The following is a 19,461-nucleotide window of genomic DNA, read 5'->3' on the forward strand; positions in this document are numbered from 1 at the left end:
AATGATCAATGCATTTGTTACAGTATTTATTCATCTTTGTTGATGTTAGCTAAGAAAAATCCCGGTTTTCATTGTTTGTTCATGTTAGTTCACACTGCATTAACTACTGTTAGCAAATACAACATTTGATTTCAATAATGTATAAGTAAACGAATTAACATTAAAGGAAGTGTATGTAAGATTGTGGCCAAAACTGATACTGCCGGGGAGCCCTCTCCCCCGTGACTCGAGGTTGCCAGATTGGCTGCAGGATCCAGCAGGAAGGTTTGTAGATCTGCAGCTGTGGTAATTAGAGCAGATATGGCAACCCGGATGCTGAAACACTGCTGACGTTTTGATTGGTAGATAGGTGGAGGGTGGAGCTTCAGGCCAAAATACAACATGTCAACATCAGTTGAGGGCTGCAACAACAACTTTTAAATGACAATATCCTGGCCGGACTACTGTTGTCAGTGATAAGTATTTGAAATGAACATGATTTCTTAATGTCTAGTGACATATCTGGACCATTTTATGATTAATTGAAATACATTTCTTACATACAATTCCTTTAACTAAGATTAATAAATGCTGTAGAAGTATTGTATTTCTTAGTTCATGTTAACTAATGAAACCTTATAGTGTTACCGAAAAAATTATATAGCAATACATTTATTTATTACAAAATAATTCTCTTTTACCTACATTTATGTGCCATGCGGAGACTTTCATGAAGAGGTTTTTATTTTGTGGTTTGCTCGATTTTATAATCGGTTTGCTGTAAATTGCAGACTCGTCCATTTTTAGTAGAATCAATCCTGTCCTCTCGAATTAGATGGTCTTTAGGAAAGTTAATGGCCAAATTTTCTCCGCCAACCTCATGAGGTGCATCCTGAGATTCTTTTTAAAAAGTATTGCATTCAGTCAGGTGTGTCCAGACAAACGTTTGACTGGTAGATTTGGTCTACAAAATACATGTATTTTATTAAATCAATAGCTGCCCCAAAGATTTACCAGCCAAAAAAAGATATTTGCATTTCCTCACTCATTTGTTGGCTGGTATAAGTGACCGAGATGGCCAATTCCATGAGTAGAATTTCTTCCCAAATAGGCAGGGATCTTTTAACCCTTTCCCCTGCTCTCTTTCTGTCCTCTGTGCCGCCCGTAACCGCAGGTGTCAGTCCCTAGTATTGTGAGGATATGAGCTGTGCTGCCGATGCCCCTGCCTGCCCTCACTCTCCCCCTCTGCTTTTTACATGCCATCAGCTCCACCTGGATCCAGCGTTTGAATGCATGGATGCCTGAATTCACTTTTTGGGGGAATTTCTCAAGCTAACTTTTTCTTCCCCCAAGCGAGTTTGTCTAGTTAGTTTGCTTTACATCACGTTGACTGCAGGAATCGCGTTGACTGACTCATCCTTGTGAACTTTTTACCTACATTTTAACACTTCTGATGGAGTACAATGTTACCTCCCGCCCTTCTATTTCCATTGTGCAATCATTGGTGAAGACAAAACTCTCCCGGCAGGACGTGTCCTTTCCTCGATATCCCCCTGTCCAAGTCCTCTTATTACCAAATGGATCTGGCTCTAATGTGAAAGAGCAAGTATAGAGTGTACCTAACAAACTCCAGAGGCGTTGTCTGGGGAGAGTGTTCATATTGTATATTTGATTTAAAATAAAGATTTAAAATGCATAGAAATTAAATAAATTGATGGCGACGTACGTTCCCCTTCCCCATCAAGATTCTGTGCGTATAGACACAAAGTTTAAAAAGAGAAATATTAAGAATTGTAAACTATGTACCTTGCGCTTTTAAAGAGGGGTTATTGGCCCGTGTACTAGGAGCCTCGGGGCTTGAACTTCAGGGAGTAGTGTGTGTTTACATGTCACCTCTGCACACTTTGTGTTTCCATTAGTATTTGAAAATCACAGGAACGTTTCGGGTCCTTTGTATTCTCACCACCTTTATTCTGAACCCTCCATTCGTGTGAATGTCAGAAGGTGCAGCATAAGAGCTATAAAAGGCACACAAAAGAGTTTGAAAAGGATACAGACAAATGTTTCTAGTTTTGTTCTTCCCATAGGTCATTTTGATATTTTTTAACCAACAAATGATCAGTTTTATTTCGTTTTTTTAATACCTTTCGGGTGAGGGCTGTTTGAAATTGGTTGCCATTACTTATAATTGTGGTTGTATTTGTCATACCTGCCACCGATATAGATTACACATTTTATTTTTTATTCTATCCTAGTTTTAAACTTGTCCTACTGACTGAATTTAGGGGATATGTAAGTAATACTGATATATGAGAAATACTAGAATGAAATGCAAACTTATTTTCTAAATAATGGAGGTTCAAACCTCTGGTCAAACACTGTGCCATCCCACAGCTGCCAAGCCCGGTCACTACTGCATTCTCCTGTTGACAGGCTATGAAAGAGTGATGGTTATTTCAGTTCGGATGGACCTGAACACTCCTATCGCCAACACTACAAAGAAATGAAACAGGGAGCGATAGAGAGTTGTCTACGGGGAAGGGCTACATTTCTTGTAAAGAACATCAGTATTCAAATGCTGTGGTCGAAACGGCATACTACCATACTGCATACGTTTTAAAAGTAGTATGTCATTATAGCCGTTTTCACTCGCACCCATTGTCCTCTGGCTCAGCATCACCACTATAACTCATATGTAACCTGTATCAAATTGTATAGATCGTGTATCATGTTATTGAATGTCTAAAAGATTATACAAAAAGTTTAAAAATACAGAATAAATGGCTTGAAATTGTATTAAAGTATTCATGAATCAGAGAAAACAAAAGTCTAGGGATAAATGAACTATTTTTTCTGTTCTGTAATTACTGTTGTGTTGATGGAGGAACACTGGTCAGAGTGTAATAAAAATAAATTTAGTACAACATTATGTCTTTCATTTCATTAATGGAATTGTGATTACTAGCAGTTGGATGGTTGCGTCGAAGCTTTGTGTGTGTAAGCTGGGGCAGAGATCTCATATCAAATAGACATTTTCAAATGGACTACGTGATGTTTTCTTGAAGTTGCATATTTACATTACATTTCGGCTTTCAGTTAACCTTTTTCTTCTTAGATGAAATGGCAACATTTATACCTGGCCACCAGATTTTTATTAGTTTTACCTAACCTAAATAATCTTTTCCAGTTCATAAACTTTCTCAATCTCATTTAGGTAAAAATGTTGTTCTCAAAAACAATTTTGTGTTTCACAGCACAAGACAGTTTAATCCCATTGGTAAAATGAGCAAAATTTAGTTTGAAGAGTCTAACAAACCCTTTTTACATTTTAAACTTAAAAAATAAAAATGCCTAAAGGGTTACTTCACCCAAAAATGGAAAACCGGTCATTAATTACTCACTCTAATGTCGATCCAAACCTGTAAGGCATTCATTCATCCTCGGAACACAGATTAAGATATTTTTGATGAAATCCGAGAGCTCTCTACCTCTACCCCGCCATAGACAGCAACACAATTACCACTTTCAAGACCTAGAAAGGTAGTAAAGGCATCATTAAAAAGAGACAATAATACTTTTGTTAAAAAAATTAATTAATTAAAAACACTTTATTAAATTATTTCTTCTAGTATGTTTTCATTTTTTTTGGGTGAACTAAATTCATGCGAACAAGTTTGTGGTAGCCCTTTTGAAATGAAGCATGTAGAACAAGTCATAATGCAGTTGGTATCATTTTGGTACTTTTATTATTAATGTAGGCTCTATTAATAAATGTATTATAAAGCTCTAGAAATCATGGTGACAATACATGTAAACATGTCAGTGCCACATTGTGTCCAGAGGGAAAAGCAGATGCATATTTTGAATAAGAAGCTGATTTAGTATGATTCAGTTGCTGCATTAACAGTAACAAAACATTAACCAATATTACCATATTATTACCATATTACCAATAAGTAAATGAATGAATGAATAAATTCTACTGTTACTTTACTGTTTGTAACAGTACTTTACATTGGGTTTTATTGACCAAGCAATTTTAGTTTCACATACTTTATTAACTTTATTACATGTGCTCACTTTGTGGGAAAGGTAGCATATCTTTTTTTCTTTTATTGATTTATTAAAATTATAATAATAATACTTATTATTATTATTATTATTATTATTATTAAACATATCTTGCAACATTATGTAATGTTTTTTTCTTTTCTTTACTGATAATAGACTTGCTAGTTGGCAAATGACGTCGAGGAGTCCGAAAGGGCGAAACTGAATTTTGAACCATGTGAGCCACCGTAGACAAAATATGTGTGTATCCCCGTGAAGAAGATTCTCATGATCACTTTTCAAACATGTTATTAAGGTTTACGTGATCTCAGGCTGGAATGACAATTATACAAAAATTAGACGTGTAAGATGTACGTTAGATGTGTTTACAACTCGCTATAATCCGATTCGTTTTGACAATTTTTAACTTGTCAAAAGAGAAACTTCAGATGTAGAAACCAGAATGTTTCTGGTCTACTTGATTACGAATCGCAATGGCATTGTCAGTAGTCGAACGGGTCAAGCTTGTTGTTTTAAGTAAAAAAACTAACTTTCCAACAGTGAACGTGTGTGTTTTATCTTTGAGCTCAGCATGGATGATAACCAGACGCTTTTAAAAAAAGACGTTTGCTTTAACAAAGTCCTACATAGTTTTGTAATTATGTGTCAGAGATACAGTAAACCTTACCGTACTGAATGTATTTAACTGGACTCGGATGAAGTCATGAGCTGTCGAGTGATCCTTCTGTCTGGATTAATTTGTCTCTGTGTGACACGATGTTGCCCCTCCAGACTGACACACTGCGACAATGGCAAGGTAAACATTATTAGGCTTTTGCTCAATTCACTCTACAACAAGTTAGATATTATTAAATAGTTACCAATAACAATAGTAATCAATTGACGTGACAACAAGCAGTGACATGCAGTCCTGATAAGTGTGAAATATCAACTTCCCCTGTATAATTATTATTCATCCAGTTTTGTGAGACTACGTTTGGGCACAATCTGTGTTAACTAATATCTTATTCTCTTGTCACAATTATTTCAGACAAATCTACTCACAGACCTACCAGGACCTGATGAGCTTGAGTGTCAAGAGCTCTGGCCACAGTCACAGAAGGTAAAATATGTTGTACTATATACAGTGGAAAAATAAACTACACACTCACACTACCAAAGGCACAGTGATGATTAAACCATGACTGACAGATGTTCCTTTTTGTTATTTCAGAATATCCCTGATATTGAGACAAAACATATTATAAAGGTAAATGAATCTCAAATGGATCATGTTGACAACACGCATGACACTGTGCACTGTAATGACCAAATCTTCTCTGTAATATACATTTAAAATAGGAGAATGCTATGTTTGTGCATTGTATCTAAAAAGTAGGCCGTTGAATAAAAGTATCTTTGACTTTTGTCCCATGCAGGCTGCTGACTCCATCTGTATGGACACACCCATTACATACAATGACCGTATACCCACCCAGTAAGCCTTGACACACTCTCAGTTCAACTCTCAGACACACTTTCCTTTATTTGTCACTCCTTATTTGTTTTTACTTCTAATATAAGGGTTGATCCGGTTCTAGTTCCAATTCCTCTTGAGGGCACAATATGTACGATTTTTTTTAATGAAAATATCCTAAAAACCCTAGAACAATAATATATATTTTGTTGATTTGTGTAGCTTAGATTATCCCAAATGTTTCCAAGACTGTTTAAATCCAGAGAATTGCAATTTAAAGCATGGAACGGACATTAGTGTCGCCTATTAATGACATAATTTGATTATATTTCCCAAACCTATTCAGATGTGTAAAGAATGTGTAGTTGTGTGTTAAGAGTGTAGGGCTGATTGAATATGGCTAGAACTATTTACTGCCCTACTTCAGAAATCCCTTTAAAAATATACATGTGAATTAAACGTGGCACAATGGCCATCATCAGAGTATTCTAATGCCTATCTAGTGCAAGGGATTCATCACTATGCTGATTTAGGGCTGTTGGGACACCCACAGGATGGTGACCTCAATGACACATCTGTACCATTTGCTTCACAGGACATATATGCTTTTAACTCCATGCTATTTAACTACTAGCATGTTCTAAAATGTCTTGTTTGGTCTTATCTTACAGCTTATAAACTGAACTGAAAGGTGGTGAATTTAATAGAGATATTTAAGAATCCTCTTCTGCACAGCAGTGCATTATTTGTTACAGCTACGTTTTTCTATACAGTACGTTGTTCCGTTCTAATGTCTGTATATTTAAACATGTAACTTAATAAACAACTTTGCCTGATTTTAAAGACCTTGGGAATCTTTCATTTTTCACTGATAGTTCTGAAAGCTAAAGTGATTGAAAGTTTCGTTATCTAAGCGTTCAAGGTAAATCCTATAATTTCCTATCAGTTCTAAGAAAGACACTTACCTTAAAAAAATAAGTGGTAAATTATATTGGATTCAGAAAAATAAATGAATTATGCACGTCATCTTTCCAACTGCTTTTTGTTCTGATTATTGGTTCAAAGTAGCAGTTTAAGCTTCTAGCCTTACATCAGTTTAAATTTGTGCGTTTTTAAGTTGTTGTTTTTTTGTTTTGTTTTTCAGTGGTCCTTACCGGCCTGTTGAAGCCAGTAGTGGAGAGTACCTCTACTGCCCCCCTCAGCGCTGGCTAAGCAACCTCAAAGTAATGCACAAGCACAGTGTTCATACTGTAAATCTAAACCTGTTACTATAGCTACTGTATATTTATAGATGAGCTCTGAACGTGTCGTTTCTGACAGAATGGGGCGCTGGTGTTTCTGTATCACCCGTGTGTCTCAGCAGAAGCTCACAGGAGTCTGGCGGTGTTGGCTCACTCGTGTCTGCCTCATTACATCCTCACACCTCACCCGTGGCTCAGCCAACACAGAGTGAGTCACCATTCACAACAGAAACTCATGTGACAGGTGTGAGCACTGGAAGCTTGTCTGTGACTGACGTCAAACAAATTTCGATTACATTTAGTAACATGTTAAACATGTTAAATGTTACATTTGGTAAAAATCCACAATAAATTCCAATTAACATTAATGCATTGTGTCATTTACAAAAATGAGCATTTTTACATTTAGGTTAAGTTATAAATCTATTATTGTTTATACATTTTAACATACTAGGTTCATTTATACAACTTTTAATGTTAAAATATATTACTATTCAAAAGTTTAAACGTTTTGGGTAGTTACAGTTTTCTCTTATGCTCGCAAAGGCTAAAAATATTTGATTGATACAGTATATTATCAAATTACAGTAAAAACAGTTCTATTGTGAAATGTTATTACAATTTAAAATAACTATTATATATTTGAATATATTTTAAAATGTAATTTATTCCTGTGATGGCAAAGCTGAATTTTCATCATCATTACTCCAGTCTTCAGTGTCCCATGATCCTTCTGATCATGCTGATTTGGTGCTCAAGAATCATTTTTATTAATAATAAACAGTTCTGCTTAATATTTGCTTATATTTATGGAATCTTTTTGTTTAAACATATTTGATAAATAAATTAAAAATGAAAAAAAAAAAATATATATATATATATATATATATATATATATATATATATATATATATATATATATATATATATATATATATATATATATATATATATATATATATATATATATATATATATATATATATTGAAATGTACATATTTACTGTCACTTTTGATCAGTTTAATGCATCCTTGCCGAATAAAAATATTTTTTGAAGTGTGTCAAAAGGATCATTATTGTAAATCCATTGGTTCACAGTAGCTAAGGCATTAATTGGTGGTGTTAAACAAATTTAACCTCGCTATAAAATGTTACCAGTTTTTTGTATGTATTTAAAAGCACCATTTCTGACAAATATCTCATGTCTGTTATCTTTCTCAAAGCCTTTAGCTGTGGTTTCGTGGGGTCGCTCATTAGAGATGTCCCACATCACACTTGGGGTTTGTGATTGGTTGCTTACCATTTCCCCCAATATCAGTCAAGGTAGTGCAAGCCAGAGAGCAAAGTACAATCTATATTTGACAAAATCAGCACCTGTGCACAAACCAGTGAACACCAGTCAAGAGATGTCCAAAGTGGAAAGATTAAAGGTAAAGAAATGGACTTACATTGACCAAATATATCAGTCAAGATTTGTATGATGATGCAGTCGTTTTATGTCAATAGAAATGCTAATGTTAACCTTCTATGCTCTTCTTCTCCTATAATTGCTAGTCTCTTAAACGCTGCTGCATGGAGGCTCTCAGTCTCACTGAGGTACAGACCAGAAGAAGAACCAGGAAAATCAGAAATGTTCTCAGACAATCACCAGAGAAGGTGGAACTGAAATATGACGTCAAACCTAACTGCACAGAGAGTGCAAAACTGAATCGTACAGACACATTACTACAAAATAATACAATGGAAGTGACATCCTTCTTAATGCTAACTGTTACACAGTCTCTCAGTTCAGCAAAGGACTCTGTGAATTCTGGAGACACAGAGAAGCAATTTCCACCGAATAAAGTGACTGAAATAAATAAATATCAAACAGACAGAAAAACGCATAAGAATACTCTAGTGGAAGGTAAGAGGCATCGCATCAAGACTGACACAAAGGCGCAGAGGTCTGGATCTGAATGCAGGGAGCTTGGACATTGTGAAGTCTCAGACTCAATGCCTCCTCATTTAGAAGGGCCGCTGAGGGGAGAGAGAATACCCATCCCACGAACTGATGAGGCCGTGTGGGCAGCAGGGGCTCTGGGCTTCCTCTTAGTGCTTCTCACCCTGTCTGTGCTCCATACGCGTCTCTATCGCCACTGTCGATCTTCCACCAGTCTCTACTGGCACGACCACCAGCAAGACTATGAGAACGTGGGTGGTGAGTACACACTGTCAAGTTCTTCATGTTGCGCAAGCCATTTATTCGGTCACTTGGATGTTGGCTTATCGGAGGTGTTATTTGCGTTCCAGACATCATCCGCCGAAGGCTTAGGATGATTGGCCGGAGGAAGAGGAGAAGCAGGAGACAGGAATGTGCACTGCTGCACTCCAGCAATGAGGAGAACTCTGACTAACTGAGAGGATTAGTGAACACTAGTAATCTTACACACACTATTTGCACTCTACTGGAAGGTACTTGTAGTACTCATCATGTTGTACTCATAGAGTAAATATGAATAATTTTTGTTCAGAAATCAGTTTTGAAGCTCAAGAGAACTTGTCCGTTTACACATTCAAGACCACACTTCTAAAAGACAATTTCTCTGGTATTTCATATAGTGACACAATTAAGTGATAAAGGTTTATCACTTTATTTCTGTAATTTGATTAGTAAATTCTTTTAGTAAAGAAATATTTTTTCCACATTGTATATCATGAGTATAGTGATATCTATTAGTGTTGATAGCATATTTGTTCATTTAAAGGTGCGAAGAAATTAAGGTACAGATAAGAGAGTGTAACGGACTATCAAAAAACAAAAATGTAAGAGAGACCTTGTTCTATCCATCGCTTGATTGGATTTTGAGGTGTGGACGTTGAACTCAAAAGTAGAGGCAGATGAACACAAGCTTGCAGGGTTTAAGCAAAATAAAAGATTGGAGAAGTCCTGCATACATCACCAGAGAGAAGTCAAGTCTCATTAATTTATATAGCACTTTTTACAATACAGATTGTTTCAAAGCAGCTTTACAGTGATCATAGTAATTTAATGCAGCAGATTGTTTTGGCTTGAGTTTTGGCTTAAGTTTTAACATTGTCCAGCTTAAGTAAGTAAATATGTATGATGTTTCCCCCCAAAGGTCCAGTTATGACATTCTGATTAAAAATTATGAGGTAAAAAAAGAAAGAAATGCATGCATGGATGGATGAATTGTTCACAATACACTATTTTGGTTACATTAAAGCATTCTTTTCCTGCTTGGATATTGCTTGTAGAGTTTGTCTTAATGGGATGTTTTTAAAATGCTGTTATCATTTACTCACCCTCATGTTGTTTCAAACCTGTATGACTGACTTTCTTTCTGTGGAACACAAAGGAAGACATTTTTAAGAATGTTGGTAACCAAACAGTTTTGGTGACCATTTTCCATTCCAAAAGACCAAGAGATTTCTCAAAAATGCTTCTTTTATGTTCCACAGAAGAAACGTATACAGCTTTGCAACCAGGGGGTGAATAAACAATGACCAAAAAGTGACATTTTTGGGTGATCTATCCCTTTAACTGGGTTAGAAGCCTCTTGTGATATGTTTGGATGAAGACATGATGTGTTTTTTTACTCTGTAGCCCTGTCTGTTGGTGAGAATGCCTGTGGTTTTTGTGTCACATTACTTCACACAAGGAGATGGCAGTAGAGACCTCTCCAGTTCCACTGGCACTCAATGAATAGTTTAACGCCTGTTTTTTACAGACAACGCTTAAGACTTGACTTAAAGGGATAGTTCACCCAAAAATAAAATGGGATGTTTATCTGTATACCCCCAGTGCATCCAAAATGTATAGTATCTTTGTTTCTTCAGTAAAACACAAATTAAGATTTTTTTAATTCCAACCGTTGCAGTCTGCCAGTCATAATGCATATGAATGTGTAACAACTCTATGAGAGTAAAAAAAACACACATGCTTAGACAACATGCACAAAAACCCTGCTGCTCGTGACGACACATTGATGTCTTAAGACACGAACCAATCAGTTTCTGTGAGAAACCGAACAGTATTTATGCTATTTTATTACCTCATATCCAGACGAATCTCATCTAGTATTTCCATCCATCCGTCTGGTAAGGTCAAACTGGGGTGATCATAGATATATATTATGTAGATTCCTCATTCTGCCGATCCGCACAGGCACTAATGAGGATTCTATATATATAGGTCAATTCTGAAAAAAAATCCAGAAATTTTAAGAAATCAATATAAAGTGGTCTCTTACTTTTTCCCAGAGCTGTATAACTATGACCGCGCCAGTTTGACCTAACCAGACGAAAGTAATAATGGATGGGAATACTAGATGAGATTCGTTTGGATATGAGGTAAATAAAAGAACATCAACACTGTTTGGTTTCTCACAGAAACCGATCGGTTCGTGTCTTAAGACATCAATGTGTCGGTTTTTGTGCATGTTGTCTAAGGCAAGCATGTTTTTTTTTTTTTACTCTCATAGAATTGTTACCCATTCACATGCATTATGACTGACCGACTGCAACAGTTGAAGTTAAATTTCTTAATTCTTAAATTCTTAAAAAGTTAAAGTTCTACTGAAGAAACAGATACCTAGTCCTTGACTAAAATACATGTTTGAGCTGTTTTAGCTCAAACATCTTGCACTGGCCTATCTTAAAATATGTCAATTGTTTTGTTTCAAGATGCACACCAGTCATGTTTTTTTTTATTTCTAGGGCACGTTTATATAAATAAATAAATGTTATTTATATAAAAGAATATGTGATAGCATTATCTAATATGATATTTTAATTACACTGAGCAAAATTATAAACGCAACACTTTTGTTTTTGTCCCGATTTTTCATGAGCTGAACTCAAAGATCTTAGACTTTTTCTTTGTACACAAAATACCTATTTCTCTCAAATATTGTTCACAAATCTGTGTTAGTGAGCACTTCTCCTTTGCCAAGATAATCCATCCACCTTACAGTTGTGGCACATCAAGATGCTGATTAGACAGCATGATTATTGCACAAGTGTGCCTTAGGCTGGCCACAATAAAAGGCCACTCTAAGGTGTGCTGTTTTATCACAGCACAATGCCACAGATGTTACAGGTTTTGAGGGCATGCAATCTGCAGGATTGTCCACCAGAGCTGTTGCTCGTGAATTTAATGTTAATTTCTCTACTATAAGCTGTCTCCAAGGGCATTTCAGAGAATTTGGCAGTAGATCCAACCGGCCTCATAACTGCAGACCACCTGTAACCACACCAGCCCAGGACCTCCACTTCCAGCCTCTTCACCTCAAAGATCATCCGAGAACAGCCAACCGGACAGATGCTGCAACAATCGGTTTGCATAACCAAATAATTTCTGCACATGTTGTCAGAAACCGTCTAAGGGAAGCTCATCTGCTTCATGCTCGTCATTCTCATTGGGGTCCCGACCCGACTGCAGTCCGTCATCGTAACCAACATGAGTGGGCAAATGCTCACATTTGATGGCATCTGGCTCTTTGGAGAGGTGTTCTCTTCACAGATGAATCCTGGTTTTCACTGTACAGGGCAGATGGACTACAGCGTCTATGGTGTTGTGTGGGTAAGTGGTTTGCTGATGTCAACATTGTGGATTGAGTGGCCCATGGCAGCAGTGGGGTTATGGTATGGCTAGGCGTATATTATAGACAAAAAACACGGGTGCATTTTATTGATGGCATTTTGAATGCAAAGATGGCGTGACGAGATCCTGAGGCTCATTGTTGTGCTATTTATCCACGACCATCACCTCATGTTGCAGCATAATGCACGGATTTGTACACAATTCCTGGAAGCTGAAAACATCCCAGTTCTTGCATGGCCAGCATACTCACCGGACAGGTCACCTATTAAACATGTTTGGGATGCTCTGGGTTGGCGTATACGACAGCGTTTCCAGTTCCTGCCAATATCCAGCAACTTCACACAGCCATTGTAGAGGAGTGGACCAACATTCCACAAGTCACAATCAACAACCCTATCAACTCTATGCAAAGGAAATGTGTTGCACTATTGAGACAAATGGTGGTCACACCAGATACAATAATCATGCTGTCTAATCAGCATCTTGATATGCCACACCTGTGAGGTGGATGGATTATCTCGGCAAAGGAGAAGTGCTCACTAACACAGATTTAGACAGATTTATGAACAATATTTGAGAGAAATAGGCTTTTTGTGTACAAAGAAAAAGTCTTAGATCTTTGAGTTCAGCTTATGAAAAATGGGAGCAAAAGTTTTGCGTTTATAATTTTGAGGGTATTTTTTCACACAGTGAAGTCACATTATTCGAGATTGCAATGTTGTCCTACTGAAGGATAAAGGCATTGTCCAGGCCATCATGTGGATATAGTCTTGCAAAATCTTGCTTATCCAGTCACTATGTGGAAGGGACTTATCTATTAAAAACAGCAAACAAAAATAACAGCTCCAAAATAACATTGCCAATACATTATCCTATGATGACATATGTGGTTGACTAATATTGGACCTAAGTGAACAATATCCTGCATGATATTCATCACATTCATTTGAAAATACTTATAATCTTTACCATACATACTCATCGTATGTCCACCTCACCCCTCATATATTAGATCTTTATGGGGCCTAAAACAATGCAATTTCTTACTGTTCAAAAGAATTAACCATATATGATTGCCTCTTTTGCGAGTGTGAGTGGTTGTGAGTTGTGCAATGGAAGTCATCTGAAAGCAAAATAAGGAATGCAATGCAATCTGTGGATTACTTGCTCACGGCTATGTATTGTGAAACCATTGCAGAAAATGAGACGCCACAGACATATTAGGCGAGCTGTTGATGGTATATTTACTGTATGTTTTGCTTAAACTAAAGAGGTTGCATTTCCCTCTCTAAATGATAATGTTAGATCTTTTCAAATATGATGCTTATTGAAATTAAATGTGCTATTTCCTTCTTGCTTTAAGGCACCCTGGAAAGGCTCTTGGCAGGCATGTGAGGCTCAGTGTGTCCAAAAAGGGAAATGCTGTTGCATGTTTCAGGATGTGTCTTTCTTTTCCCTTTTTTTGCCTTTATGTTTGATGAACGTGAGAAAGAACAATGTTTTCCAGTCCCTGGGTTGTCTGGAGTCCGCTTACATTTTACTGCACATGACACAAATCGAGCCCAGTTGTACATGGAAGGAATTTTATTTTATTTATTCTCCTCACCACAAACAATTTTACAATTAGCCTCTTAAGCATTTTATGGCAGAAAGGCAGTAATCCCTCAATTACATCTGCTGCAAACATTCTTTTGCTGGCATTTCATGGACTATAACTTAAAATTACACGTTTCTTTAAATACTGTCATCCTACTCATTCAGGTTACCCATTTTAGCACCAAAAAACATTTATAGATGGTTTTATGCAATGTCTGCTTTGCTTGAATCCAACACTGAGAATGTCACGAGATGCGTTTCTTTATTTTCCTAAAACAAATGAAATAGAAATTAAAAGGAAAATGGAAAAATAAAGGCTGCAAGGCTATGGAAGCATTACTAATACTTGCATATATGTAAGAAATAATATATAGTCAGCTGGTTCTTATGGCAAATATTTATTTTGCCATAATATCTGGCTGTATTATTCTGCTTATGGATACTTGCCAAAAACATATTTAAAATGGCAATAGAAAAATGGGCAACAGTTGTGTTTTTATGAAATGAGTTAGCGAATTCATGGTGAAATGCCAGAAGCATAAAAGTAATGTCACCAATTTTAGGGAAGAGCAGTTTGATAGAGTGCAATAGTCAGGATCCCATTCATTTTCTGCATATGGGAATTTAATTTTAACTATAACTTTTTATAAGCCTGGAAACGCAGTAATTGAATACTATAAATTGAATACTAACTCTCTGATTGGTCTCAAAGCTAAAGCATTCAAATTCCAGTGATGTATTTCAAGAACATTGTTTCAATGAACAGTATAATACTTAAGCAAAGTATAATAATAATGAACAGTATAGTAATTAAGCAAAGTATAATAATAATGAACAGTATAATAACTAAGCAAAGTTTCACTTTGTTAAAGAGCAAATATTAGTGTAAAAAGATAAAACTTTCATCTTTAAAATTGTAAAGATTGTATCAAAAGTTTTTATGCATAAACTGTTGTATTGGCTTTTAAAAAAGAACAGAAGAACATTTAAATGATTATATTTACTCAACTACTTACATAGTATTCTGCGAGATTCTCAAGAAGGAAAAGCAAGGAAAGGAAATTACAGTGCATTCATGTACAAATGGTGCAGATCACCAGATATACTGCAAGTAACACCCCACTGTACAAAACTATTTATGTGCTATTTCTGGGGAGGGGAAAAACATTTTCCAGAGGTTTTTTTTTTTAATTATTATTATTTTTTATTCTATTTTCCAGAAGCAGATAATGGAAGAGACATTTCATTGGCCATGAATACTGCAGGAAATATGGTGGATACCACTCAGACAATCCCATGTGAAATCTATAGGAATTGTTTGAGGTAAATGCTTTTGATAATTTCACGCATCTTACACAGGATCCCTCTTTTCTTGTGACCAGAGCAAACCACTCCCTAAGCTTGAGGTTTTCCTGGTCTTGGCACTGTCTGAGTCATAATAATACGTTAAAAAGGCATTCCCATCAGCTAAGACTTGCAATGTCTTTTTGGACTGGCCATTTTCAGAAGCCTCTGTGGTCTTCAGAGGAGAGATGCAGGTTTTACTCTGTCTGGTTTGTGCCTTTGGCATTTTTGGTAAGTATCACCTAGCACCTTTACCACTTGAAGATGATGGATCGGTACTTCCAACGAGACTTGCTCAGAATGACCTGTCCCTGGCAACAGTAAGTCCTTCATTTGCACCTTTGCACCCACAGCTGGGTTAGTACTGTACTAATATTTTATTTGTTCTTAATGAACTCCAGTGGAACAATCCACAATTCTAGTAGACATATTGTGTCTTTATTGGTGGTTATTTTCCATTGAAATGTTTCATTAGTGGCTGTTGAATACTTCAATACTTTAGTTGCTTTCTGTTCATTCGTTACATATATGAGCGAAATACAAGTTCATCATGTTTTTTTTTGTATCTAATGTGAATGATATTTGAGTAAAACTATTGGTGAAAAACCAATACTGCAACTGAACCTTAAAGCATACAGAAGTTAAAAACAAACGCTATGAAGTGGATTAAACATAAAAAGGGAGAGGGAAAATACAATAGTTGATAGGCTACTCACTGTAGTGGTTCCTGCGCATTTTCTTGCAGAAATACCTGCAGCACTTTTACAGTTTTCAAGCGGATCCTGCGGGCCGCCGGAGGAGGAGTCGTCCCTCTTTCTCTTCCAAACTGAAGGATATGCAGAGCTTTTTTGGGCTGAATAGGACCGGAACCATGAACCCAGAAACCCTCGCTGTCATGAGGACTCCACGGTGTGGCGTCTCAGATGTGGAGGATTACAGTCACAGACGTGGAAACAGATGGAAGAAAAACGTCATCACTTATGGGTAAATAGCTATCTTGAATATGCTCTCCATTTTGATTGCCCACCATGTATAGCAATGTAAGTGGTACAATCTTACAGTGTCGGGAGGTACACCAGTGACTTACCTGTGAATACAGTGGACGCTCTGATTGCCTCGGCTCTGGATGCATGGGAAAAGGTCAGCCCTCTCACTTTCTTACGGTCATATTCTCACCAGGCAGACATCATGGTGGAGTTCATTGGAAACGGTAAGTTAGCATCCACTTACATGCATATTTACATTTGAAGACGATGTTCGGCGTTATTCATGTGCCATGTAATTTATTCTGCAATGAACACCTAGAGCATGGCGACTCCTTCCCATTTGATGGTCCAGACGGAACACTGGCCCATGCTTTTGGCCCAGGGGAAGGCATTGGCGGAGACGTTCATTTTGATGAGGCTGAAGCATGGACAGCTGGGTTCAAAGGTAATGTACATTTTATTAATTAATTAATTAATGTATTTATTTATTTATTTAATCTTTTTATAGACATACTCAAATTATATAGGGCTACCCTTGGCATTAAAAAGAAAATGGTTAATTTGTTTCTGTCCTTTTTTTCCTTCAGGATTTAACCTATATGTAGTAGCTACACATGAGTTTGGTCATGCACTTGGTTTAAAACACTCACAAATCCCAGAATCAGTGATGTATCCAACTTATAAACATAGGAAAACACACAATCTGCTCTCCAGTGAAGATATCATAAACATCAACACTCTATATGGTAAACCATAAATCATGTTTGAAAGTCTGTAACTGTGAAATTTTATTATTGTGGGAACAGAGGATCTGTTCAGTTTTCACATTTATATGAGAGATCATATGTCTGTTTTTTTCTGCCCAAAAGGGCCAAGGGACAAAAGGCCCTTTCCATCTTCAAGATTTAGCTGGATCAATCCCAGTAACCCCTGGTACAGTGGTTCATATTTCCCTGTGTCATTCAAGGACACATGTAATCCCGATCTGACTTTTGATGCCGTGACTACTGTAGGAGAGGCCATTTTCTTCTTCAGGGACAAGTAGGTTGATCACATAATGCTGGCTACTGCTTAAAATCCATTTGGGAAAAAAAGAAAAAAGAAAAAAAAAGAGATAAATAAAATTAAAAATAAAGTAACAATTATGAAATTAAGTTGTGACTGATTGTGAAGATCAAGTATTCCTTACAATTCTGACTACATCTCGCAATTGTGTCTTTATTTCTCACAGTTGCGACTATTTCTTATAATTGCGACTTTATTTCTTATAATTACAACTATCTCACAGTTCTAAGGTTTTCTTGTAAATGCCATTTTTTTCTATTGTGACTTTTTCTCATAATTGTGACTATTTCTCACAACTTTAAGTGTTTGTTTCTTAAATCTGTGACTATTTCACAATTGCAACTTTATTTATCTTAATATATCATAATTGTGACTATATTTCTCATAATTGTGACTATTTCTCACAATTGCAAGTATTTCTTACCATTGTGATTGAATATATTATTTCACAATTATGACTTTATATCTCACAGTTGTTTGTATTTTTTGGCAATTGTCACTTTATATCTGACAATTGTAACTTTATTTCACATATGTGACTTTTAAACTTCTCACAGTGTTCACAATCTCCACCTAACATCTTAAGATTTTTGGATGGCATGATGCATTTTAAAAATATATATATAAAGGTTCTTATGCTCTTGAATAAATTCTTTGGAATATTTACTTGCTTATATCACATGTACAGGTATTTATTAAATAGGGTTATTAAATATAACTCTTTATACTATTTTAGGTACTTGTGGATCAAACACAATAACCAAAATGATATAAAGGAAGGCCCCATCAGCAATTTCATGCCAAAAATTGATTGTCAGATCGACGCTGCTTATTGGGTCCCACAGCGGTCGACAGCATATCTGTTCAATGGTACAGACATTGCTTGACATTGTGCATCTCTGTATTGTGCATCTCTGTATTGCCTTCAAGATGTTAAACAACATAAATTCTCAGTACTACCTTCAACACAGGTACAACTTTCTGGGCCGTGAAAGGATCCCAAGTAAAAGGCAGAGCGAAAAACATCCTCAGTCTGGGGTTCCCTTCATGGGTACAGCAGATAGATGCTGCAGTCCACATTCACAAATCTGTACACACCCTATTCTTCACCCAACATCAGTACTGGAGGTAAACTATAGAGATACAACAGCAATGTATCACTAATGTGAGCTTTAACACGAATGACAGTGAAAATGTTTTTCTCAAAGGTATAATGAACACAACAAGACTATGAATGACTCAAGCCCACGTAACATTTCTGATGATTTCCCAGAAATAAAAGGACCCATAAGTGCAGCAGTTTTTAAAGATGGTGGGTATTAGATTGATTGATTGATCTAACATGTATTTTCTGTCGTATAACTTTTATCCATCACTATACTTTTTTCAGGTTCTCTTCATTTCTTTGTTGGCTCAGATGTGTACAAATATGACGTCAAACAAAAGGAAATGATTGGAGCAGATAAAACAACTTCCTGGCTTGGATGTTAATGCACATTCATTAGAGACTAATAATAGTTTTAATAAAAAATAAGAATTCCTTCTTTTCCCTGTTTAGTGCAGCTAAACTGGCTCAGAGACACTTCACCTGTAAAGATGGTATTAATTATGTTGTATTAAATTGTATAAGCATTGTATTTCATGTGATAATGCATCTAGTTTAATGTCTTTAGAACATTTTAAATATGTCAGAGTGTGGTATAATAGAGTGTGGTGTATTTTTCATCTGACAAAATGATAATAAAAATAAAATTTATGACTGCATCATTACTTCTAAAGAAAAGCTGTTCTACACTTACATGCTTGAGGTAAACCAAAGTATTTAACCTAAATCACACTAATAGGCATGTTTTTATGATTTTAATAAAGTACTTGTACTTGCTTTTTATGCAAAACGTACATTTAAGAATATACAAAATGAACAGTATATCAAATAATTTTCTACAAATCATGACACAATCCTAATCCTCTTCACTCTTCCGTAAACCCCACTAAGACTTCTGATAACAAGCTAGACGTGACCTCATTTTGTTGATGACAAAAGCCACTAAATGCCTGACAGTGAATTCTTGTTTGAGGGCCCAGGTTCCACGTGATCACTAACTATCTTAAGGTAT

General features: G+C 36.2%; 2 protein-coding genes across 2 annotated transcripts; both read left to right on the forward strand.

The window, feature by feature from the left end:
• Positions 1–4,290: 4,290 nt before the first annotated feature.
• tp53i13 (tumor protein p53 inducible protein 13) lies at positions 4,291–9,689 on the forward strand. Its single transcript, XM_067450606.1, has 9 exons — positions 4,291–4,846; positions 5,081–5,152; positions 5,264–5,299; positions 5,469–5,527; positions 6,651–6,729; positions 6,827–6,955; positions 7,972–8,178; positions 8,303–8,948; positions 9,041–9,689. Exons 1-9 carry the CDS (start codon positions 4,754–4,756, stop codon positions 9,142–9,144), a joined length of 1,425 nt encoding a protein of 474 aa, XP_067306707.1. The 5' UTR covers positions 4,291–4,753; the 3' UTR covers positions 9,145–9,689.
• A 5,755-nt stretch (positions 9,690–15,444) lies between these two features.
• Positions 15,445–19,087, forward strand: mmp20b (matrix metallopeptidase 20b (enamelysin)). The gene is made up of 10 exons (XM_067451734.1): positions 15,445–15,613; positions 16,039–16,277; positions 16,355–16,503; positions 16,599–16,724; positions 16,867–17,025; positions 17,149–17,320; positions 18,081–18,214; positions 18,316–18,472; positions 18,553–18,656; positions 18,735–19,087. The coding sequence occupies exons 1-10, from the start codon at positions 15,482–15,484 to the stop codon at positions 18,833–18,835; spliced, it is 1,473 nt and encodes a 490-aa protein (XP_067307835.1). The 5' UTR covers positions 15,445–15,481; the 3' UTR covers positions 18,836–19,087.
• The last annotated feature ends 374 nt before the right edge of the window (positions 19,088–19,461 follow it).

The sequence above is a fragment of the Pseudorasbora parva genome, chromosome 8 (assembly GCF_024679245.1).
Source record: "Pseudorasbora parva isolate DD20220531a chromosome 8, ASM2467924v1, whole genome shotgun sequence".
In the NCBI taxonomy this organism is placed as follows: Eukaryota; Metazoa; Chordata; class Actinopteri; order Cypriniformes; family Gobionidae; genus Pseudorasbora; species Pseudorasbora parva.

Coding starts and splice junctions, on each gene's coding strand:
- tp53i13 (XM_067450606.1), top strand. CDS start 4,754: ATGAGCTGTCGAGTGATCCTTCTGTCTGGATTAATTTGTCTCTGTGTG. Junction 5,153..5,263: donor TCTGGCCACAGTCACAGAAG/GTAAAATATGTT, acceptor TTGTTATTTCAG/AATATCCCTGATATTGAGAC. Junction 6,730..6,826: donor GCTGGCTAAGCAACCTCAAA/GTAATGCACAAG, acceptor CGTTTCTGACAG/AATGGGGCGCTGGTGTTTCT.
- mmp20b (XM_067451734.1), top strand. CDS start 15,482: ATGCAGGTTTTACTCTGTCTGGTTTGTGCCTTTGGCATTTTTGGTAAG. Junction 16,278..16,354: donor AAAAACGTCATCACTTATGG/GTAAATAGCTAT, acceptor ACAATCTTACAG/TGTCGGGAGGTACACCAGTG. Junction 18,473..18,552: donor ACCCAACATCAGTACTGGAG/GTAAACTATAGA, acceptor TTTTTCTCAAAG/GTATAATGAACACAACAAGA.